Consider the following 25284-nt stretch of genomic DNA (forward strand, 5'->3'; position numbering starts at 1 on the left):
TAGGTACATTATCTGACCTCTACATTGAAAATAGGTTTGCCACTTTTATACAATTGCAACAGAAATATGGTCTTCATAAATCACATTTTTTCAGGTATTTACAGCTTAGAGGTTTTGTGGCTTCTAACTCTGACTGTTTCCCGTCTTGCCCTTCTGAATCTCTGCTTGAAACAATATTAAAATGTAAAGTTAACATAAAACAAGTAATAGGCAAAATTTATACATTGCTGAATACACATAACATGAGTAGTCTCGATAGCCTTAGAATCAAATGGGAAACAGACTTGGATGAAACGATCTCAGATGAAATATGGCAAAAAATTATACAGCGAATCTACTCTTCCTCTATTTGCCTCAGACACAATGTGATTCAGTTTAAAATAGTGCACCGTCTTCATTGGACTAAGGATAGATTGTCTAAGATTAAGACGGGTATTGACCCTACGTGTGATCGGTGCAGGCAGGCTCCTGCCACACTGCTGCACATGTTTTGGTTGTGCCCTAAGCTACAAAATTTTTGGCAGTCCATCTTTGAGGCATTCTCTGGTATATGTGGAAGAACTATACACCCTTCTCCTCTGATTTCATTGTTTGGTGTGGCTCCGGTGGATGCCACCTTATCTGGGTGCCACCTAAGCATGATGGCCTTCTGCTCTTTGTTGGCTAGGAGGCTTATCCTGTTTAAATGGAAAGATGCACTCCCCCCAACATATGGCCAATGGATTAGGGAGGTCATGAGTTATGTTCACTTAGAGAAAATTAGATATACTGTAAGAGGGTCCACTAGAAAATTCTACGTCATTTGGCAGCCATTTATTTCCTTTGTAGAAGGCATGGCAGCTACTAACTTATCTATGTAACCCAATTGTGTGTGCATAATTTCTTTTTTTTTTTTTTCTTTTTTTTTTTCTTTTTTTTTATCCTCTTTTTTTTTTTAAATGTATTTATTTATTTATTTTTTTTAAAAAATTATTGACGCTGTTTTTTTTATTTTATTTACCGAGATATTTGAATTATATATGTATGAAACTGCAGACTCATACTTGAATATGTCGGGATGCATGGAAATTTGCTGGGGGTCCAGTACCTGTGGGTGGGGGGCACTGGGGAGTAGTTGTTTTGTCTGTTTGTATGGACAGGAACTAGACTTGACTATTTCATGTGTGAATTGTATATCTTTTGTTTGTTATATTTGAAAATAAAAGAGACCTTGATCAAAAAAAAAAAGAACTGGTTCACTAAAAAGAACCGGTTCAAAAGAATGATTCGTTCACGAACCGGACATCAATGGACCAGAGACGGAGACATTGCTAACAAAGTGATATTGTACTGAGTTGTGAGAGCGCTGTCAGCGCGAGTTTACTTTGTTTGTATCTGAGAGTTCTGAATAAACACGAGTCCCAGTCATGCCGAGCCCGCCTACCTCCTTATTCTACCAACTTTGTAACACATGTAATGTACCATTACAGCTGTCGAGATGAATGAGTTACGAGTACGTGTTGATTATAGCATTATTTTGAGATATTTTCCCATCATATGAAAAGCGTCAGTGACGTACACATTGAGTACACATCACGTACACAGGGCAAAAAAAAGACACAACAGGGCAGTAATCGAATGTAATCCAGTTTATTGTGGGGATAGCTGGCTAGCCTAGCCCAGATACGCTCACGCTTACCCCCCTTCTGCTTAATCTCGTGCCGCGTTTGGTGCCTCCGCTGTGGGCAAGATGCAGTACTGGGGGTCGGTGATGTTGAAGGCCGACCCGCCAGTGCAGCCCGAGCTTCGGCGTGCGTGAGGTTTATCTCTAAAGATGTGGCTCTGACGATGTTGAGCAGAATCTCACGACTGTATGCACATTTTAGAACAGATAGACGCGACGAGGACGTACAAAAACACTGACTCACAAGATAGAAAACACCATTCTGTCGGGAGAGAGAGAAGCCGCAACACGAATAACAAAGTTCTGTGTGAACTTGAATAATTAGCTACACATCAGAAATCACTGATCACAGATCAGAAGGAACTGAAAAAAGACTTCTGTTTTCATTTGTACATCCAAACACTGAGAAACTGCCAGCATTCACTCGTTCACAAGCCATGATCTCTCGAGGACAAACAAATATGGCGCTCGCATGGGCATGCCAAATTCTCTGGGTGGAGGAAAGGGAGGTAACCATTCCTGTTATGACGTCATAACAGGAAAATTCCAGATCAGCTCGTCTGAGCTGTCATTTTCTCAAAGGCAGAGAAAGACAGCCAGAACTCAGTTTACACCGATCAAAATTTCTAGCCACTTGGGGACAATATTCAGGCTAGGGGAACTCATATTAATGTTGAAAAACCTCATAAAATGAAAATTTCATGCCATGGGACCTTTAAAAATTATGTGTATAAGCAACTTTCACAATAAATACAAGTAAGTAGCTTACGTACTGCGTTAAATATACGGCCTTACAACCTCAGTGAGCAAGATAAATGGGACTAAAGTGAGAAAAACTGGAAAGTATGTATACGGCAAGAAAGGAGAGAAACATTTAGAAAATAGTTAGAATGTTCCGTAGACTTTAACCATTTTTGCTTTGTCTTTTAATACTCTGAAATTTTCTGGGGACCCCTTAGAACCTCCTGGAGGACCCTTGGGGGTTCCCGAACCCCAGTTTGAAAACCTCTGTCTTAGTGCACATGCCCATTGTAATAAAGTATCATGATGTAAAAAACTTTTGTGAGTTTGAATAAACTTGTTGAATGAATGATTCATCAATCAAAGGCTCAGCTCTCATAAAGACCCCTTTTTGGTCACCGAGACACTGGCATGAATTTACATTATAATTTTTACTCACCAGATCAAACAGGTCAGGTCGCGCTTGCGTGCCGATATGTAGCAGGTCCCGAAATCCGCGTGTCACCAGTAGTGCTGTTCTCTCACCCTGTCGCTCCAGTAAGGCATTAGTCGCCACTGTGGTGCCCATCCGAATCCAGCCAATCTGAGAAGTGTCCAAGGGCTGATCTCGAGCAAAGCTCTGTCCCGTCTCCTGTTCAAATCAAGAACCGAACAGACAAAGTGCGACTTTTATGTGATAATTGAATTATGTGAATAACATAAACAACTATCCTCCGAAGATCTAATCCATAACCAAAAAATAAACTCATCTCAATATCAATCTACATCCAAATATGTTATGGTTTTCTCCTTACCTCCTCCAGTACTCTACGAATACCCTCAGTAGGGGCATCTCTGTAGTTCTGGGGGTCGTGTGACAGCAGTTTTAGGACTCTCTCTCTACCATCGGGCAAACGGGCAAAGACATCCGTAAAGGTTCCTCCCCGATCAATTGCAAAATCAAATTTCCCTTTAGTTTCAGCCATGCTGGAACACAGACTGCAATGAGCACAACATTTAAAAGTGACACACTGGCTGGATATTCAAAATGTATTAAACCTGCTTAAAGGGATAGTTAACCCAAACATTTAAATTCTGATTTCTTTCTTCAGTGAAACCCAAAAGCTTTTTTCAGCTACTCTGTCTTTCATTCTGTGGACAAAAATGTTATTTAATTGAAATTTTCTTTGTGTGTGAGTGTTTTGTGCTAAACATACATTTCAACAAAAAAACACATTAGAAAACAAGTAATGTGAATGTGGCATTTACCCATCATACAAATTAAGTCTATGACATCATCTAGCGTCGTATAGCCAGAAACATCATTGAAAAACAACAATAACAACAGAAATATCACACATCTGGGAAAAATACGAGAAATAATGCTGCCATTTTAAGCCAGAAATGTTTGGTGTAAGAACAGAAATAAAATAAGTGAGAGATTCTCCTCTTGGCAAATCTCATACAGGTGTGGAGCAAGATTTTTTGAACAATCATTTTAAATTAGAACGTGCTTGTGCAAATAATAATCCCGCCAGTTCGACGCTATGATAAACAAAAAGCTCAGCTATTATAAACAGGTGTACATGGAGACTAAAAGATTAAAGAGCAGCACAATCACTTAAACCTTAATTAGGCTAAAGATCACTGACTAGTACACGTTTTGCAATGTTTCTGTTAGTAAATGCTCTGAATACGAACTATCAGGCAAATACAACATGAGCATGTTCTGCTGTACTTACACTTAAAGCGTTAGTGAAACGGGAAACGAATAGATTCCTCTCGTGTCGCACTAATAACAACTGTTTATAAATATGAAGCCACACTTCACCGCTTCGATGTGGAGAAGTTCAACACCTCCTTTTCTACAATGCCTCCGCCTTCTGAGATATCACGTGACCGAGGTCGTGTTCTCTTCCAGGGTGCGCGTGATTGCTCAGTTGATGCACCTTCAAATTTCAAAACTTAGCCAGTTTACTTTACTCTTCTCATGTTGTTCCAAACCTGTAAGAATTTATTTCATCAGCGGAAAACAAAAGGAGATATTTATATTAATATTAATGTTAATTAACATGGTTATATTAAGGATTTTTTATTATATTAAGGATTTCCCCCTTATTGTCATACTTCCTATATCTATAATTAATGCATATTAATGTCCTATTAAGGTATTGTATATTCAATGTCTGTTCAGTGCAAGTAACATTTGATCACTTGATATTTTCTGACCAATAAAAACCTATTCTGATAGCGACACATTAAATAGACTAATCATTGCATTATTTAAACCACTTTAAAATGCTTGTCACAGTTGCAGGAATCAAAAATTAGGAGCAGAAGACAACTGATTTATTTATTTGGAGATGTCTTTGAATGTAGTCTATTTTTAATTACTAATGCATTATTCATTATAACGACTAGCTATTTAACTAAATTAATAATATATTTAATTAAATTATATTTAATTCCCTTGGTGAAAATAAAATAACTCAAATGTATTTAATGTGTTACTTATACAACACATTTATTATTTGTTTTTAACATATTTAACCCATCAGCATATAGGCAAATTAACAAAATAATATAAATTCTTCAACAAAAACAAACATAAGTCTAATCAACATCAGAAAAGATACTAAAAATAGGCTCCTCAAAAGTGTTTTCAGCAGAGACTTAAAGGGATAGTTCACCCAAAAATGAAAATTAGCCCATGATTTACTCACCATCAAGTCATCCTATGTGAATATGACATTCTTCTTTCAGACGAATACAATCAGAGTCATATATATATATATATATATATATATATATATATATATATATATATATATATATATATATATATATATATATATATATATATATATAAAGTCCTGGCTCTTCCAAGCTTTATAATGGCAGTGAATGGCTGTTTCTGTTTTGAAGTCCATCAAATTTGCTCCGCACGGCTCCCGGGGGTTAATAAAGGCCTTCTGAAGTGAAGTGATGCATTTGTGTAAGAAAAATATACAGTCTCTCATGAACATGTGTACGACAGTTAGCGGAAGTTAGAGATTACAGTTTGTAAAGTTTTAAATATGAATATTTTTCTTTCACAAACGCATCGCTTCACTTCAGAAGGCTTTTATTAACCCCCCGGAGTAAGTTTATGATGGATAGATGCACTTTTATAGACTTCAAAACAGAAACAGCCATTCACTGCCATTATAAAGCTTGGAAGAGCCAGGACATTTTTTAATATAACTCTGATTGTATTTGTCTGAAAGAAGAATGGCATATACACCTAGGATGACTTGAGGGTGAGTAAATCATGGGGTAATTTTCATTTTTGGGTGAACTATCCCTTTAAAAATCTGAGCTGACAGACTGAACAAATATATAAAGGAGATGATGCTTAATCGCCTTTTGACTTTTTTTTGGAACTACAGACAGTCAGAAACATTTACCCCATAGGGCTAACGTTATTAGATTAGATTCAACTTTATTGTCATTACACAAGTAGTACAAGTACAAGGCAACGAAATGCAGTGAAGCTCCTGCATCCAAACACATACTCCTTTATATGAAGTATAAAGACTTGTGAGCTCTGTAATGTATTGTGGAGCCACAATTCGTAAATTAAAGTAAATCCTGAATTGAACAGGCAACCAGTGAATAGAAATAAAATAAACAAAAATAAATAAAATCGTGTGGTGGTGGTCAGCAGATGTCAGTGTACAATATCAGCTCAGAGTTGCTGTAGTGTGTCTTCGGCAGTTGAGCTCATGTCATGGGTGGATAAACCCTGTCAAACTTTTAAAATTCACAAGTCATCATCACATCTTTCTGTTGCAGGTCTCCTTTAATGCTGTGAGTACACGTTTTATCGCCTTTATTATTCAGTTGTTCTCATGCGACGGATTTTAGCTGACTGCTTTCTAAAGTACTTTTACTGGTTAGCTTAACAGATGTTAAACTGCACTGCTGCAGTAGGTGACAATTCACCATGTTTTCAGACTCAAATACACTTTTAAATCGTTTATGGTACAGGCAAACTGTCTGATTTAAACGCGGTAGTTTGAAACACTTGTGTTTGTATGTTTGATCCTTAAGCTTGAGCCAATGCTAGCTTCCAATGCTAATAGCTAATGCTAACTAAATAACCACGAGCCGTCAAATTCATCATTAGAAAATACATGTGTAATGTAGTGTTTCATACTGTTAAACATGATTTCGGGGATATTTCATTTCAGTTTGCCTGTAGTCTTCCAGTTAACTCACCTCGTGCGTTTAAAGCAACAGGTTTGTGTTGATGCTAATTATATGTGCTAATGTATTCTGCTTTAAAAACAGGAATACAAACACATACGTTTTTAAAGCACAAAGTAATATTAGATTCTATTAATGCGTTTATCTCTATCTATTGAGTTGGCAACCTAAATATCATTTTTTTGCGTCATACCCTTAAAAAGTACCGTGATTTACCATGGTGAAGTGATGGTATTATATGGTAAAAGTTATGTTACTAACTTTAAATGATTACCAAACCATCGCAACATGTATCATGGTATTGACATGGTTCGTCAATATTATGGTACTCTTTAGTACGTGTGGGCAAATTCAGCTATTTTCTGTTATAAACAACATACTACTTTTATTGTCTTCTGTAGTATATAGTACAAATACTGTGCACACACAGCATGCACATTTTCTGTATTCATACAATACCTGGATGTCTTTGACAAAAAATATTTTACCCCTAGGGCTGTGCGATATTGAATACAAATGCGATATGCAATACCTTGTTAAATAATGCGATATTCGATACGATATTGTGTGTGTAAAATGTATTTAAACTATTATTATATTCTTAATTTAAAAGCTGAGAATGATACCATTTATGTGTTTCACATTCTTTCTAGGAAAAGAAAGCATCGCTACAACTTCTGAAATTGACCAGCAGTGTTTTAGCAAAAAATAATGTCACAAATCTGTCAATATAATTTTAACATCAATGTAAACAAACAAAAAATGTAATGCCAATATTTAAATACCAAAAACTCTGCTTGAATTGGTAATATATAGTTATATCAACCTAAAACTTAACATCAAGAACATCCAGGTAAACAAAGACACTTGAACTAGAGGTGGACGATTATTTTTGTTATTTTAATTTATCTTTGTTATTAAAAATAATAACTAAAAACAGTAGTCTTCACATGAATTAAATATACATTCATTGTGTTACACTGATACATAATAAAGCTACAAAGGTTATTCAGCCATGAGCACTGAGTGATTTTCTCTTTTTCTTTTGTTGTTTGACAGACAGAGGCAGGTTTACTGTATTAGCAGGCTGTCACTTTAAGACCTAATGCACGGATCCTATTGACACACATTTGGTTTCTTTTCCCAACTGCTATTGTTCACTTAAAGCATAACCGACTGTGTTTACATGAATACTCGTCAAGACAGTCATTTTGCCCTAACTGTGTGTGCATTTTACAGTTTGAGTCAAGGCACAAAACAGAACTGAACAGATCACACGCTTTCAGAGAGGCGGCTTGTTCGCACGTTTCGGTGTGTATGTCAGACAGCAGACAGCGTGAGACTGCAAGGAGTTGTTTTTCGCAAGTTCTTGTGTTTAATCACTCTTTTTAACGTCAAGCAAGTCACATAAGTAACAGTCGTGTTTCCAGTCTATTCTCTGCTATATGCGTCGACCTAAAATGGACGGTTCACAATGTTGAAGTAGCCTATTAAAACCATTCAGATATTGCGTGTCGTTGCGATATGCATATCAGGATATGTACATTTGCGATATTTTGATAATTTCAATATATTGTGCAGTCCTAATTCATAGACTATGCAAGCACGGCTTTCACAATAAGTTTCTGAGTGGTATGTTTTATGTTTTTGTAATTATAATGTTATACACCATTTAATCATGATATTTCTCGGAAAACTACAATCCAAACGGTAAACAACACTTTTTTTGTGTATTCCATGGGCGCAGAGTATTTAAATGAGGAACATTATGACTTCACAAGAACCGGAAAAACCGCATTGTAGTCCAAATGAGCCATTCTTTGTAGTTCTTGGAAAGTGTATTCTGTTAAATAAAATACTCTGGACTTTGAGCATTGTAACCTTGTAGATCTGTTTTTTATGCTCAAACAGCAACATTACAGACTGACTAAAGTTGAAAAAGTAAAAAAGTTAAAATACATCAAAATGTAAAAATATGCAGTCTATTCCACTTTACTGCATTGCTGCAAGCCTGAATATTTAAAGTTTGCATTCTTTTAATTCAGATAAAAGGTCTCTCTGTGGCATATCAATCTTCTGTATTACTTAAGTATGGGGAACACATATTCACTATTAACTATGACTTTTGCCTCAATAAACTCCTAATTTACTGCTTATTAATAGTTAGTAAGGCAGTTTGTAGTGTTTAAGTTTAGGTATTGGTATGATTAAGGGATGTAGAATAAGGTCATGCACAATAATGCATTAAAATGCGCTTTATAAGTACTAATAAACAGTCAATATCCTAGTATGCATGCTAATAAGCAACTAGTTAATTGCGAGGATTGAACCCTAAAATAAAGTGTTACTTAATCTTCTATTAGTCAAACGTTTTCACGTGATAGGAATTCAGGTTCACCAAAACTTGAACTTTGGAATGCAGCAAAATGGAAACTTTTTCACTTGAGCTTGCAATTCCTGTCTCCCACATTTGCATTCGTATGATTAATGGAATCAGTGGAATGAAAGTGTAGTGTGACCAGCCCTTAAGAAGCAGTTGGTGGTAGCATACAGTGCATTCTGTGCAGTATTCAGTAGAAAGTTAGTTAATATTCCAGGTATTGTTCAATATTGAACACAGCCAGTGCCTACACTGTTTCACATATTATGAGCTAGTATAATTGGAAGTGAACTTTAAAATGAAATACAACCTCTTTTTAGTTGCAATAGGGGCTCAGTCCACATTACGTTCACACTGGTGTTTTTAGGAAGCCAAACTATTTTAACATAGTAATAATAAAATAATCCAAACAGATGATAGATTGTGTTTAGCAGGATCCCGAAGTATTTCATTGTGCCAGCAACTTTGTAGATCCTTCCATCACCTGCTGCAGACATGCATCCCCAAAACCATTATGTTTATGCTTAATGGTTCCACTTGGTACTAAAAATCTCCTGTCATCTCCTACGAACATACCTGACACCATTTAATTCTAGGCTGATAAGTTTTGACTTGTGGGACTGCAGAAGACGACTCTAACCTTCCAACTCCCAACCCTTTGGCAAATGAAAGGTGTTTTTTGCAGTGGATAAAACAAAATGGTTTCTTTACTGCTACACATCCTCTCTATCCAGCCCCTTAAACAGTTGGCTTTCAGTTCGAGATGAAATTGGAGGTTGGATGTCTCATAGAGATCTTTAGGAGCTGTTTTGAGGTGGTTCCACATTCAGGTGATTTGCATCCTCCTGTTAAAATTCTCACTAGTCTTCCTTGACCAGCCACGGCACTTTAAATTGTACATGGTAGTGGTCTCGTGTATATATATCCAAATTAATTTCCAAAACCGATTGACCAGATTTAGCCATTTTAACAATATCCTCTTTGGAAGGACAGCTCCTTCCATCTGGCCATTTTCACTACAACCCACAAAATAAGATTTAATAATTATATATAGCTAATTAGACTTGCCACATAGTGATTTATTGAATTATTGGCTGGAATAATGAGTGCAAGATTGGTATGACCACTTGGCCAAAAATGACTTTTGACATTTGTCAAACCGAAGGCCAAGTCAAGGGCATTTCACAGTGAGATACAGTTTTTATACTATTCTTAATGTTGCAATCGCACATCTCTGTCTATCTGTCCAGAGCCGGGTATGGCGCTGTGGATTCAGGCGCAGCAGCTGCAGGGGGATGCCCTGCATCAGATGCAATCTCTCTACGGGCAGCATTTCCCCATTGAGGTGCGGCACTACCTGGCGCAGTGGCTGGAGGCTCAGCCGTGGTAAGTGTCTCTGCTAGAAGCTCAGATCTATGTATGTAATAGGGGTGGGGGGAAATTTGTTTTCTTAAATGCATAGCAACGCGGACATGGACAATTCTGAATCGATTCACAATTGTCAAAAAAAACTTTTTTCCAAATGTTGAACGTAATGTTGACGGAACGCAAAAGGCGCTGGAAGTGCAGCGGCCGGACCGTCTGTGGCGTGCACATAACAGATGCATGACAGCTGAGTGAGAAATCCGACCGGCACCCTCTACATTAAAAGCTAGCGTATGAAAGCACTTCTATGAAGTTGAGGGGGAAAATGACCTGGAAAAGAGCCACACTGCAAGTTGTGTCAAACTAAACTAAAATATTTTCCAAACATGAGAAACAATATTAGACGTTGAGGATTTGCATCCGTATTCTCTGCAGATGTTAATTTAGTGTTCAGACGTTCATTTCATTTTTGGCACAGCAACATTTTTATTTTACTGTCTGAAGGATTATATTGCTCATTGCACATAACAGGAGGTTATTACTTTATGTTAGTGATTCAGAATATAATGCTGAAGTCTGTATTAAATTTACTATAAGTATGCTGCTACAGACACACTTCCTGTTGGTTCTTTGCAATGTTGGGACATATTCTGGCAAATGTAACATTCCTGTTGACTTGTTAAATCACTTCCATTTGTTTTATGATAAAATATATTGGAAGTAAATTCATTATGGGTCATTACAAATACTTTACTTTAAAAGTAAAAAAAAATCTGTATGGAAAAGATGCATCGATAATCGTTTTATAATCGCATCGCAGCCCTCTGAATCGTAATCAAATCGAATCGTGAGGTGCCTAGTAGACATGTGCCGGTAAACGGTAATACGATATACCGCAATAATGAACATGCACAATATTGTTATCGTGGGCACTTCAAAATACCGTGAATAATTATTTATTACGAATTATTCAGATTTTTAGAATGTATTTTAAGAATACTTTACCCATCAACCGTTTAAAATGAACAACGCGTCAAAGAGGAACGCGCACTGATGTAAACAGACCGTTCATGAGCCGAGCACATGGCGGAAGGCGTGAAAACGCACTGAAGTGCACATTCACTTTCAGACAGCAGAGGGCGCTGATGGAACAGCAGAAATACAGCCGTTTCCCCAGTAACCACAATCCGGTGCTCGTCATCACATAACCTAATACTTAAAGACTTAAAGTCATTTTCAAACTTAATTTTTTTTTTTTAAGTTTTAAATTACATGCCCTAGATATTGTTTGAATATGTTCTGACTGTTGTTCAATCACACACTTTACAATATGGCTCCATTATTTAACATTAGTTCATTCATTAACAAACTGACAATGAAAAATACTTCTAAAGCATGTATTAATCTTAGTTAAATGTACATTTCAGCATTTAATAACACATTATTAAAATCAAAAGTTGTAACTGTATTATTTAATGGACCTGAGCTTACACTAACAGTTGCTTTTTTAAACTAACATTATCAAAGAAGAATAACTTCTGTAAAAATGTAGCTATTCACTCTTTGTTAATGTTAATGCATTAACTGGCGAGACATTATTGTAAAGTGTTACCTATTGTTCTTTATAATTCTTTAGCACTTTAATCTGTTTCAAATATTTGTTTACTTTATACATTTTTGTGTATTGCTTTATTGTATTTAAATGTTTGGTTCTTTTGTTATAAGAAAGTTTTTAAACCTGTTATAGTATGACAACACTTTTTTGCAACTTTTTTTTAAATATCGTGATAATACCGTATACCGTGATAAAAGCTTCAGCAATTAATCGCAACATGAAAATTTGATACCGGCACATGCCTAGTGCCTAGAGATTCCCACCCCTAGTATGCCTTCAGTTTGGATGCCATATTGAATTTAATGTCGATTAAAACAAGGCTATGAGGGATAGACATACAAGGCCCTATCATACACCCGCCGCAATGCGACGCCAGGTGCGACCCAAGTGTTTTTTGCTAGTTTCAGCCAAACGCAGTTATCATTTTCACGTCCTGCGCCACGTTGTTTAAATAGCAAATGCATTTGCGCCCATTTGTGCGCCCATGGGCTAGGGATGGGAATTTTTGTCAATTTCTCATTTCGATCATCGATAGGTCTCAAAAACGAGTACTCGAGTACTTGGGGGTGCGGCTTGTGCGGGGGGCGGGGCATCTCCGTCATGGAGATATGAAACTATTTTAAGAGTGTTACGAAAATCAATGTTGACAAATACAAACATCACATGTCTATGAAAACATGAACATATGACTAGAAAAAATAACTGCTAGATTATGACGCATAAATGTTTTTGAAAAAGAAACAAAATAACCGTCTCAAAAAAATAACCCAGTCCAAAAAAATCGGGCATTGTAATTGAACTGAAACTGTGAATAAACAGCACCCTACATAGCTTTGCTAACAGGTTAATAAACTCAACCAAACGCACCCTATATTAGATTAATCAGTGTACTTGCATCAGCACAAAAGGACACGAATGCGTACGTGGAACTTGGCCATGCTAGTTTTTACACATTTTGAATGTGCTCTTCCCTTAAAGGGATAGTTCACCCAAAAATGAAAATTGTGTCATCATTTACTCACCCTCAAGTTGTTCCAAACCTGTACGAGTTTCTTTGTTCTGCTGAACACAAAAGAAGATATGTTTAAGAATGTTTGTAACCAAGCAGAGAGAGCAACCATTGACTACCACAGTAGGGAAAAAATACTATGGTAGTGGATGGTTGCTCTCCCTGCTTTGTTTCAAACATTCTTAAAAATATCTTCTTTTGTGTTCAGCAGAACAAAGAAACTCGTACAGGTTTGGAACAACTTGAGGGTGAGTAAATGATGACACAATTTTCATTTTTGGGTGAACTATCCCTTTAACAACAACACCGATACACGGGCAACTAAAGCACTGATAATTTACAACACTATTACAATTGTGTTCTCATTATAATGTACATGACAGATTGGCTCTGCACATCTTGCACTTAATTTTATTTTTCCTGATCAAAGTGATTACAGACATCACTCCGCGTTTTCGAAGGCATAATGAGAAACAAATTTAAATAAAACATATGTCTACTGTTAAAAAACATGAGAACAAAATAACGTTGCTGCATTAATATCATCAATGCTTTTGAAAAAGAAATAGCCTATCTAAAAATAATATAACCATCTCAAATAACCCAGAGTCGATAATGTTGGGCATTGCATTTGAATAATAATAATATAATAATAATAATAATAATAATAATATGTTTATTTTTTATAGCGCCTTTCAAGAACCCAAGGTCGCTTCACAATGGAGTACAATCAATTACAATCAGAAAAGCAGCCTGTTCATTATAGCAAATAAACAAGCAAGTGTACAACAAATAACTCCAACAACAACAAAGAAGTTATAGAATCAAAGAACAATTAACAGTAGCTAGTCATGTAGCATAACATGAGAGAGCAGAGACGGTGAGAGAAAAATAATTATTTACTGCAAGGAGAAAAAAGATGAGTTTTAAGTTTGGATTTAAAAATCTGGAGAGTAGGTGCGTTACGGATAGTCACGGGCAGCTTATTTCATAATTCAGGGCCAATAACACTAAAAGCCCTTCCTCCCATAGTAGACCGTTTAAACTTGGGGATGACAAGCAGGTAGGGATGAAACGATTACCGGTTTCACGATAAACCACGATAAAATTTAGTGACGGTTAGTAATATCGTATAAAATTTAATTATCATTAAAACCGCATGTGATTATCACTATTGTGAAAACTCGCGGTAAATCTTGTCCAGTCAGCGTCAGTCTGTTGCGCGCACCGCTGTTTTTTGAATGAGAAGAAATGTCAGAAGGCAGTGACAGCGCTGGGAAATTTTTCAGCCTTCTAAAAGGACCAAATCTGAGGCGTTGTCATATTTTGGCTTTTACAAAAGTCCTGAGGGAAACTTAATCGAAGATGGTCACCCTGTCTGTAACATGCCAGAAGAAAGCCGCTGTAATAGAGGGAACACTTCAAAACTACGAACGCTTTGACCTCAATACCAAAACTACGTCTGGGAAATAATAACGTGAAGTGAACGAACAAGTTCAGACAAGACTAGGGTGACATTTAAGGGATAATAATCAGGACTTGACATTAACAACCGCCATTTGCGGGTGTAAGTTAACGTTATTTCAGCTGCACACCACCACTCTGGCGGTTGAACTTATTATAGTCTTCTCAAAAGCCATCTGTTATAATCACGTTGCGCATTATAACCACTCACACGTGTTTATATTGAGTTTATGAATGCAATGTCTCATAATCAGAGGCGTTCAGATTAGCGGAGTTATGTTCAGAGCGCGCGCCGCTCACTCGCTGAAATCTAACATTACACTCAAAGCAGAGATAAACATGCGGTGTACGCAGGAGATTCACTCATCATACAGTGCTTGACTGTTTTTGTTCTATTTCAGCAGCGAAAATGGTTTTTAAGAACACAGCAGAACCACAGCGCATCTGATATGACTGGCATAAAGTTGGCGAATTTAGGGACCGTCTCTAAAGTAACCTACAACATTGGTAACGTTATACACGTTTCAAACTTCACTAGCATTTGAAGAGAATGACAGTCATAAAACTGACTGTAAAGTGATCATCTAGGTGTCAGGTATGATGCACACATTTTGATATTTAATCAAATAAATTGTCAAATCATATGGAAATATGGATATGCATTATTTCACTAGGATACTGTGGGCTCTTACACAAAATATGCTAGATTTAAATGCATCATTGCTGAACACTGATGAGAATATTGCTTGAATATATTTACAGAGATAATATTAGAGATTATATTTACGACAAATTATTATTATTTATGCATTATGCGTTGCTATTGACGATGGCCATTATAAGGAAGGAAATCCCACAGAATCTAGCTTAAAAAAGTGCATAGAGCTGCTTTAGTTATTTGTTGTTTGTTGATTTTCAAATATAAAACTTGTTGAAATCTTTTAAGTGTGTGCATCTGTTCTTTTTGAACACTTTCATCTCATTTGAACAAAACCGTGATAATATTGATAACCGTGATAATTTGGGTCACTATAATCGTGGTGTTAAATTTCCATACCGTTTCATCCCTACAAGCAGGTTTTCATTGCTGGATCTGAGGGTCCGGGCAGGAACATATGGTTGAACTAACTCCGCAAGATATTGTGGTGCAGGGCTGTGACTGGCTTTATAGACTAAAACTAACAGTTTAAACTCGATGCGACTGGCCACAGGAAGCCAGTGAAGTTGGTTGAGGATGGGAGTGATGTGTACAGATTTTTTATTAAATGTTAGGGCTCGAGCAGCAGAGTTTTGCACCATTTGGAGGCGATGTATAGCCTTAGTTGGTAAGCCGCTGTATAAGGCGTTACAGTAGTCTAATCTGGAGGTTATAAAAGCGTGAATAACAGTTTCAGCATCGTTAAAGTTAAGGGATCGACGGATACGAACAATATTTTGCAGGTGGAAAAAGCATGACTTTACTGTATGACCAATATGTGAGTCGAAAGATAACGTGAAGTCAAGCAATACTCCCAGATTTCGCACAGTTTTTGAAGGTGTAATCTGGACACCATCAATGTCAATAAAAACGACATCACGTGGCAAATTTTGTGATTTAGGGCCAATCAACAGGATTTCAGTTTTATCAGTATTAAGCTGTAAGAAGTTATCAGTCATCCAGGTTTTAAGTTCCTGAAGGCACGAGTTAACAGAAGCGAGAGGATAAGCTGAGTTTGGTTTAACTGTGAAATAAATCTGAATATCATCAGCGTAACTATGAAAGGCAAGACCATGTCGTCTGATTATCTGACCCAGTGGCAGCACATAAATGAGAAATAAAAGAGGACCTGAAACTGAAGAGAATGAACACCAGTTGGTAACCGCAGCGCTTTACTAGCTGGTTATTAAACTCTACCAAACGTGTCTATATGAGATTAATCAGATATAGACAACATAAAAGTAATCTTACTACTGCATCTGCAGAAAAGGACTCGGATGCACACATGAACTGCACCGCGCTTGTGGATTTCCTTTAACAGTTGACACACGGGAGAACTAAAGCACAGAGAATTTACAATATTCTATTACAATGTTGTTTTCATTATAATGCTATGTATATGACAGATTGGCGCTGCACATCTTGCACTTAATGGTATTTCATGATCACAGTGATTCCAGGCATCACTGCAGTGCGTGCTTCAGTTTCACTTTATTTCTCCGGTCTGGAAGGTGTGCTGTCTAACGCTAACCAACCAGACCTCAGTTACCGCCCAAAATGCCTCAATAGCCAATCAGAAAAATAGAAAAATATATTTTTTAAAGTCAGGGCGATCATTTTCATGACCAATCATCGCTGTCACGTTCGAGTACTTGATCACTGTTGCCCATCCCTACCATGGGCGTGCTGGTCTGGAAACGAGGTGTGTTCATGTGCATTGTTGGCATATTGCTATTTTGAGGCAATTTGAATTTACTGCGCCATTGACCAACTGAAACATGGTCTAAAGTCAATAGCTCAGTATTTTTTGTGTTATTTAAAGGGCACGTTAGTAATAGGCGGGTGCACAATGCATGTACACTCTGCTTATTATACACACAAGAACGTGCTGCAGCACCAAAAAATTTTATTCAGTTTTTCCGCTTGCAAATTCCGCCATGTAAATAGCGAATCCGCCATGGTGCAAGTGCAACTGGCTTTTAAAGGGACTGGCTTTTCATTAAAGGGATTTCATGGTGTTAAGACTTGTATGGCTTAATATAACATCAATTATGTCTCTTACTAAAATATGTAGTAGAAAACCCATGAAAGATCCACGTTATTTAAAAAAATCCATTATATATTTGGACAATGGGCAGCGCCATTTTGTTTGCGTTCTAGGTTGATGACGTAGAATGGTTGCACTCGGCAATCAACTGGCTCTACCCGTAGCTATTTTTACCACAACACAACACAACACAACTCGAAAAATGTTTCAGAGTTAAAATCAATGGCTTTGTAATTGCATTTAAAACACACTCAAACACACACATGCACACAAACACACTCACACACATGCACACTAACAAATTGCGTTTATGTCATGTGCAGGGATGCCATCGATCTGGAGAACCAGCAGGATGAGTTTAAAGCCAAGCGTCTGCTGGAAGGCCTGATCCAGGAGCTGCAGAGGAAGGCAGAGCATCAGATGGGTGAAGATGGCTTCCTGCTGAAGATCAAATTGGGCCATTATGCCACACAGCTGAAGGTACGAAGTACTAGTTGCAGGGATATGAGGCAACCCCCGACAAGGATCAAACATTAGGGTTTCTTGGTTGCTTTCCTTGTGAAAAAGTATAGAGGACAGGGAGAGAATTACATTTCTGAAATGGTTTTACATTCCTTTGCAATAGACACTTGAAGAAAATAAAAGAAAATGAAGAAAAATTATGAAACTTATTGTGACATCACACAACAGGCAACTGTGCTTGAAGGTTTGAAATCTAGTTGATAAATTAAACTTTAGCCGTATCCGGTCGGCAAAACTCTGAACACATCTTCCTTTTTTAAGAATGACTTCAGTGCCGTTCTTTGTTCTTTTCTCAAAGAAAAGCTTAACTCCAAGTCTTCCAGAGTCGCGGCCAAAGCCGATTTGAAAGACCGGCAGCCATCTTCTTTGTTTTCAAGTAACAGGGAATTCACACAGAACCGTTGCAACTCTGCCGACTCAATACACGATGTGATTGGCCTGACTAGAGTTTGGTTTTTCAAGCTCGCAAGCCAACGGAGAGTTGCTAGACGTCCCTGGCTGCAAATTACATTTGCTGCCGCTAGGGTGCCTCTAGATTTCTAGGCTACTATTCCCTACATTACTCCACTAATATAGTCCACTTGAAGGAGTGAATAAAAAGGAGTGAGTGAATTCGGACACTAAGGGCCCTATCTTGCACCCAGCGCAATTGACTTTGTACACTGACGCATGTGTCATTCCTATTTTGCACCCGCGCAAAGCGCGCTTTTCCCTCCACAGAAGCACGTTGCTAAACCATTGAATGAACTTGCGCTCCCTGGGCGGTTCAGCGCAAAAAAGGAGGCGTGTTCCGGCGCAAACAATCCCTGGTGCTATTTTGCTGTTCCATTAAACAATTGCGCCACTGACCAGAAAAAACCTAGTCTAAAGTCAGTGGCGCGTTGCGCGTTGTTCATTATGCTATTTTAAGGGCGCATGCTTGACCATAATGTATAGCGTGCACAACGCGCATACACTTTGCTCATGTAATCTACACAGATGCAACAGTTATTTTTGCAAATCATAAATTGTTACACTAAAAAAATATTAACACATGAGATGACGGAAATCATTGTGGTGTGCCACGAAGATGTGAAAAAATAGGCATAAATCTAGCTTACAAATGATTCAGGCTAATTGTAATAATTAAGGATAAGACCTGTTTGCACAATAGTGGCAAGACATATATGTATATAAGGACATCTGACAAATTGGTTTGTCCGTCAAGAACCAGGAAAAAAAATCGACTGAAAAACTGAAAAAACTGAAAGACTGAAAAAAAAAAGACTGTGAAATCACCTTTACCATAATGTACAACATTACAACTTCACTTCTCTGTCTTTCACTGCTCTTACAAGAACATCAGTCTCCTCGGCTGTGAACCGCTCCTGGCGTGCGCCTGGTAAATACGCCATAATAATAGCAATCCATAATGGAACTTGCGCACCTGCTTTTAAAGGGAATGTTGGATGACGCTCGGATTGGTTTATTCACGTTACGCCCAAACCACACCTATGAATAATGAAGCTACTTCAGACCAACCCATTTTAGATTTGCGCCGGGCGCAAGAGCCATTTATCCCGCCTGGAAAATAGCAACAGCGCCGAGACCCGCCCAAAAAGTTACTTGCGCTTCGCGCTTTGACACTTGCGTTTCAGATCGTTAAAATAGGGCCCTAAGTGCGTCAGAAGGGCTTCCGCTTGTGCATAGTTTGTGCTTGCTGTTAAATAATTATTTAAAAAAAGCTAGCTGGCAGCTCCAGTAGTAATTAAAAGATTTATCTTAAACTCTGCCATGGGAACTAGCATGTATAAAGCGTAATTAAACAATTTAATAATCAATTAAAAAGGAATTTATGCCTGTATGATATTACCATAGACTGTAAAAAAAATATGGATGTAGTGTCCGTGACGTCACCCATTGGATTCTGAAGAGCCGTTTTGAAGCGCAAAGTAGGGATTAGCTGGCCGTTGCCATCTTGTCATCGTGCATCACTCCCGGATAATAGAAAATGGGCAAAGAGGCGGGATGTGGGTGGAGCTTAGGTGACGCGATGACTAGCAGACAGCAGATAAATGGCTATCCACCTGTCACTCAAAGTGGCCACGCCTTTAATTATGCAGAACTTTAAAGCTTTATATAATGTAAACGAAAGAGTTCACCCCCCTCACAGTTGTCATGAAGGGCAAAATTAGCCGTATAGACCAAAACAACAATTTGTACCAGGCTGTTAACATGTGTTTTTCTGCTGTAAAGTTGGGCATTTTAACATGGGGCTCAATGAGATTCTGCTCCCTTCTGGAGACTGTGGCCAGTCGATGAATTGCAGTTTAAGTCACTTCCGTTTTGGCTTCAAGAGAAACTGTGAGAGGTTGCCACTTGGATATCACGCTGGATCAGCGCGGTTTGGAAAATGGATGGATGATTGATTCAGCTGTGGCGCCATCTCCTGGTGAGACACAGGAAGTCACTTCAGCGTGCAACTCACAGTGCATTATGGGTATTCTCTAGCTGTTGAGTGCATATGTCTATGGTTGAGCGTACATAAGTTATACACTCGTTATTACGGTGTAGGGCTGGGCAATTTTATCGATTCTGCGATATAAATCGATATTTTTTCTCCCAAGAAAGTATCGATTTTTAAGCCACGAGTATCGATACATAAGTCCCATTCAAATCCCCGTGTTTACCCCATTTGCGTTGCAGGAAGAGCGATTTGGTCAGCCAGCCGCTAGTACCGCTGTAGAGCAAGTTACCCGTACTACTAACTTTACACAGACGCCGACGTCTACCTCTTCTTGTTTACGGAGTCAGAGCGAGGAGATTCAAAAAAATGGCGGCGAATATAAATCCAGCGCCTTCATGCTTAAAAGCAGATGTGTGGGAGCACTTTGGGCTTAAAAAGAAGAAGGAAAGCGACGACTTAGACTCAGGGGTCAACAACATGAGTCGCCCGCAAGGACCACACGAGTTGCCCGCGGGTCTGTTATAAAAATAGCTCACCATAGCAGCTGCGTTCAGTCGCTTCCGTGTTAATTTAAGCGCAGGGCTCCAGACTGAAGCCGAATATATATTAGTGTCTGTAAATAATAAACTGCAAAATACTATTTAAATATTACTCCTGCATGTTCTGCGTATGTGTGGATGAAGGGCGCCGCGCACTCGCTCTTGTAGTCTCTGCCGACATGAAGGCATAAACCGCCACTTCATGAGAATTTACCGTTTAATTTGAGAAAACTGGCTGCGTCTCATTCTGCTCCTGGTTCAGTAGTCAGGGCACTGATCAGGACACAAGTCAATGGGCTGAGCCCTGACTGAACTAGGGAGCTGAATGAGAATGAGACGCGCACCCACTGTCATATCAGTGAACATCAGTGATCATGAACACAGACACTGGTAATCACGGCAACCCGTCAAAATAAAAGTTCGGTTTAACGTGAAGAGATTGACTACAGATTGTAGCCTACAGTAAATTTAGCTACGTCTCTATGTAATAATAATATGTCTCTACTAATAATAATAATTATAAAATAAATAATACTAATTATATCATTTTTAATGGTTGCTTATTTTTCACTTGATCTTTCATTTATAAACAATGTTTACAGCATACAGCCTTTACATGTTTATGTATTATTTACTTATGATTATCATCATATATAATAAAACATTTATGTAAAAAAAAAAATAGTGGTATTGTACCGACTACTGGAACTACTACTATACTCTTTCAGTTGTAAAACAGTTTGGATAGTTGTTAATATGAGAATTATGATGCATTATTTAAGAGTTTTAAGTATTATATAACATGAGTAGCTCTCAAATGAAAAAAGGTTGGAGACCCTTGACTTAGACAAAGCATCGCGGTTGGTTTGCAAGCTGTGTGACACAAACGTGAAATACTCTGGAAATACTACCAAATGTCAGTGTCAAGCTAAAAAAGCTGTCAAAGAAACTGTTCAGAACAGGCCACTTGCTGCAATTTTTAGAACTCCATTGTTAATTGCAATACTGCACTTTATTTACTTTTCAAAGGCTTGTAAGCTACAGTTTGCACTGTTTCAATAAATGGAACTAATTTTCTCAACACATCTTTGATTCATTTTGTCCAGCATTTGCAAGCTGTAGACTCTCTGTCCTGTCAGAGACATATATTGTGTAATTGATGATTTTAGTTTTCAGTTCAGTTAATTCAATCCAAGTAAATGAAACACTCACAAGATGTCACCAAATTCACTCTGTCCCCTTTAAATCTTTCAGAAAATGATGTAAGTGTATCGAATTATATCGAATCGAATCGTATCGTTGGCTGAATATCGTGATATATATCGTATCGTGAGCTGAATATCGAGTATCGTATCGTATCGTGAGATTAGTGTATCGCTACAGCCCTATCACGGTGCATTGTGGGATTGAATGAGTGCACTCAATAACGTCCACTATGGTTTCGGACACCACTACAAATGGCTGTCCCCTCAAAAAGGGTATAGGGGGCAATTTTGGATACAGCCACACTCTCACTGCTTCAAAAAATGGAGCAAATGTGATGCTTATTTAAAGTCCTTTTTGCTTATTAGTATGGTTGAATTGGATCATAAAAGGTCAGCAGTAAAGACATTGGCTAATAAAGTGAGATTAAATACATATAGTACAGGGAGTGCAGAATTATTAGGCACGTTGATTTTCTGATCATATTTTTTTTCCAGGCACATTTGACCAATTCCAAACCACAGTAATCCTAATAACTACTATTGATTTAGTATTTAATAATGTATAAGTGATATATAATTGTTCATGAAGGCTGGAAATGAAAATCACCTTATATTCAGGTGTGCAGAATTATTAGGCATGTTTTCTTTTACAGATAAATTGAGCCAAAAAAGAGATTTAACTCAGACTGAAAAGTCAAAAAAGTATTAAATGCCCATGAGAAGCATGCAATACTAATGCAATACTAGACATTGCAGTTAAGGCATGACCATTGGACAGTGAAATGCTCGCTGGGTCAGCAGGATCTGACAAAAACAGGTGGTGAAGAAAAGACACCTGTTAACTGCAAAAGAATTAAGAATTAAGGTGAAGAATTAAGGGTGAAACCATCAGGAACCCTTTAGTCTCCAGCGCCACCATTTTCCAGAGCTGCAACCTACCTGGAGTCTCCAGAAGTGCAAGGTGTCAGGATCTCAGAGACTTCAGTTAGGTAAAGAATCCTAAAAAATGACCCCCACTAGATAAGAATCATAAGCTGAAGTGTTGTAAAATACATGAAGAAGGTTTTTTTATAGGCTTTATGGACAGATAGGTTGAGAGTGACTCTTGAAGGACCAGCACCACATCCTCTAGTACCACTGTTTGAAGAATTCATCTTCCAGAATCTGGCAGTACGTTTTGGGAGTTCATTTTTAGTCCATCTCTGCAAAACGGACTTCAGGATGGACTAAAATGAACTCGTACTGCCAGATTCTGGAAGATGAATTCTTCAAACAGTGGTACTAGAGGATGTGGTGCTGGTCCTTCAAGAGTCATTCTCAACCTATAAAATCTATAAAGCCTATAAAAAAGCAGGCTTCATGTATTTTACAACACTTCAGCTTGTGATTCTTATTTAGTGGGGGTCATTTTTTAGGATTCTTTACCTAACTGAAGTCTCTGAGATCCTGACACCTTGCACTTCTGGAGACTCCAGGTAGGTTGCAGCTTTGGAAAATGGTGGCGCTGGAGACTAAAGGGTTCCTGATGGTTTCACCCTTAATTCTTCACCTTAATTCTTAATTCTTTTGCAGTTAACAGGTGTCTTTTCTCCGCCACATGTTTTTGTCTGACCCTGCTGACCCAACGAGCATTTCACTGTCCAATGGTCATGCCTTAACTGCAATGTCTAGTATTGCATTAGTATTGCATCCTTCTCATGGGCATTTAATACTTTTTGACTTTTCAGTCTGAGTTAAATCTCTTTTTTGGCTCAATTTATCTGTAAAAGAAAACGTGCCTAATAATTCTGCACACCTGAATATAAGGTGATTTTCATTTCCAGCCTTTATGAACAATTATATATCACTTATACATTATTAAATACTAAATCAATAGTAGTTATTAGGATTACTGTGGTTTGGAATTGGTCAAATGTGCCTGGAAAAAAAACATGATCAGAAAATCAACGTGCCTAATAATTCTGCACTCCCTGTATATTTGTGTTATTTAACATTTAATTATTGAGTTTGCATTTCACTGTTTGTATTAATTTTGAGGAATACCGAATCTGTTTTTGTACTAGTGAGATGAGTAAATCCATGCTCACATTTAGTCTAGAACTACAATAACCATCATGTTTACTCAGCGCTCACAACGCCTCTGGCTCACGATTTCTCTCAACATGGGGACAGAAGAGGTGTCAGTCAATACATGGAAAAACAAAGTAGCTTGCATTGCGTATTTGAAAAAGTGACTCAGATATTTTGTTGTAAATTTAAAAGTAATGCTTTAATTTGCTACTTGAAAAAATTAAGTCTGATAACTAGGGGTGCACCGATCCGACTTTTTCAGTCCCGATACCGATACCGATGCCTGGGCTTTGTGTATCTGTCGATACCCGATACCGATCCGATACTATTGTTGAATTAATAATAAACTGTATATCTTCCACCTTATACCTTCCTTGAAGAGACTAAAGGCACCAGACTTTACTAACTAAACATAACTAAGACAAAATAACAGATGTATGTAAAGTGTTGAATTCTTATTTATTTAAAAAACAATTGTGCATTCAAATCTAAAATAGAATGTAATCAAACTTCTTTAAATAAATAAAATGTAGCAGTGGAAACAAAAAACAGTGTATTGGTCAAACATACAATAGTAATCTGACAGTTACCAAACATTTTTTACACTACAGATAATTGTTTTGGTATATAATCATATCAATATTAAAAAGTAGCATTACAAATTAACAAATAGTCTTAATTTTCTGCCATATGCAATTTAATAAAAATGATCAGCTAGCTAATAACAACTTTGTTCTGGTTTCACCTCACTCCTGTCTAAATGATTGTAGGCTAGGCCTATTTATTTTACTACACATTGTCAACAGAAATAAGCTGAAATACTGTTGATAATTAAAAATAATTCTTACTATCCACTTTTGCTTAATTGGGTAAGCACACTTGTGTTCTCATTTCAGATGCGTTCTGAGTAAATTAATAAACTGATTCATGAGTTCAGTGTTGGACAGATCAGTTGTTCTAATCTAACCAGTCGTTAAAATGACTCGGTTCAAATGAGTCATTAGGTCGCGAATCGGACATTAGCAGACGCGTTGTGTGCGAATCCCGTCTGTTAGAACATCGCGAAAGATGTCAACACACAGAAAACACTTCATAACTGAATATGATTTGTCTCCCGTTTATTGAAAGTATGCTTTATGTCAGCTGGTCAGAGAAGAGTCAACATTTTTTGAGCGCAATGCACACCCAGCGGTAATTCAAAGACACAATTGTCCGAATGTGTCACGAGCAACATGGTTTCGGTCTTCCGACCTTTAGATTTGGAATTGGATTAATATGTGAAATATGAGAGAGC

At 37.6% G+C, this 25284-nt stretch overlaps 2 protein-coding genes across 5 annotated transcripts in view; one reads left to right on the forward strand and one right to left on the reverse strand.

The window, feature by feature from the left end:
- oplah (5-oxoprolinase, ATP-hydrolysing) overlaps positions 1-4284 on the reverse strand; it is a 71988-nt gene extending 67704 nt beyond the window's left edge. Inside the window, exons 1-3 of one of the 3 annotated variants that reach the window (XM_079846251.1) lie at positions 4126-4284; positions 3199-3382; positions 2844-3035 (exon numbers count right to left, since the gene is read on the reverse strand). In XM_079846251.1, coding sequence (XP_079702377.1) covers positions 2844-3035; positions 3199-3369 — 363 coding nt within the window. In that variant the 5' untranslated portion in view covers positions 3370-3382; positions 4126-4284. The remainder of the gene's footprint in view (positions 1-2843; positions 3036-3198; positions 3383-4125) is intronic. The other 2 variants (XM_079846253.1, XM_079846252.1) reach the window with 2 other exon arrangements.
- Positions 4285-6094: 1810 nt separating this feature from the next.
- Positions 6095-25284, forward strand: part of stat5b (signal transducer and activator of transcription 5b) — a 52601-nt gene continuing 33411 nt past the window's right edge. For both annotated transcript variants that reach the window (XM_079846255.1, XM_079846254.1), the window contains exons 1-3: positions 6095-6232; positions 10262-10397; positions 17532-17688. In XM_079846255.1, coding sequence (XP_079702381.1) covers positions 10270-10397; positions 17532-17688 — 285 coding nt within the window. In that variant the 5' untranslated portion in view covers positions 6095-6232; positions 10262-10269. The remainder of the gene's footprint in view (positions 6233-10261; positions 10398-17531; positions 17689-25284) is intronic.

The sequence above is a fragment of the Gobio gobio genome, assembly GCF_949357685.1.
Source record: "Gobio gobio genome assembly, chromosome: 20".
In the NCBI taxonomy this organism is placed as follows: Eukaryota; Metazoa; Chordata; class Actinopteri; order Cypriniformes; family Gobionidae; genus Gobio; species Gobio gobio.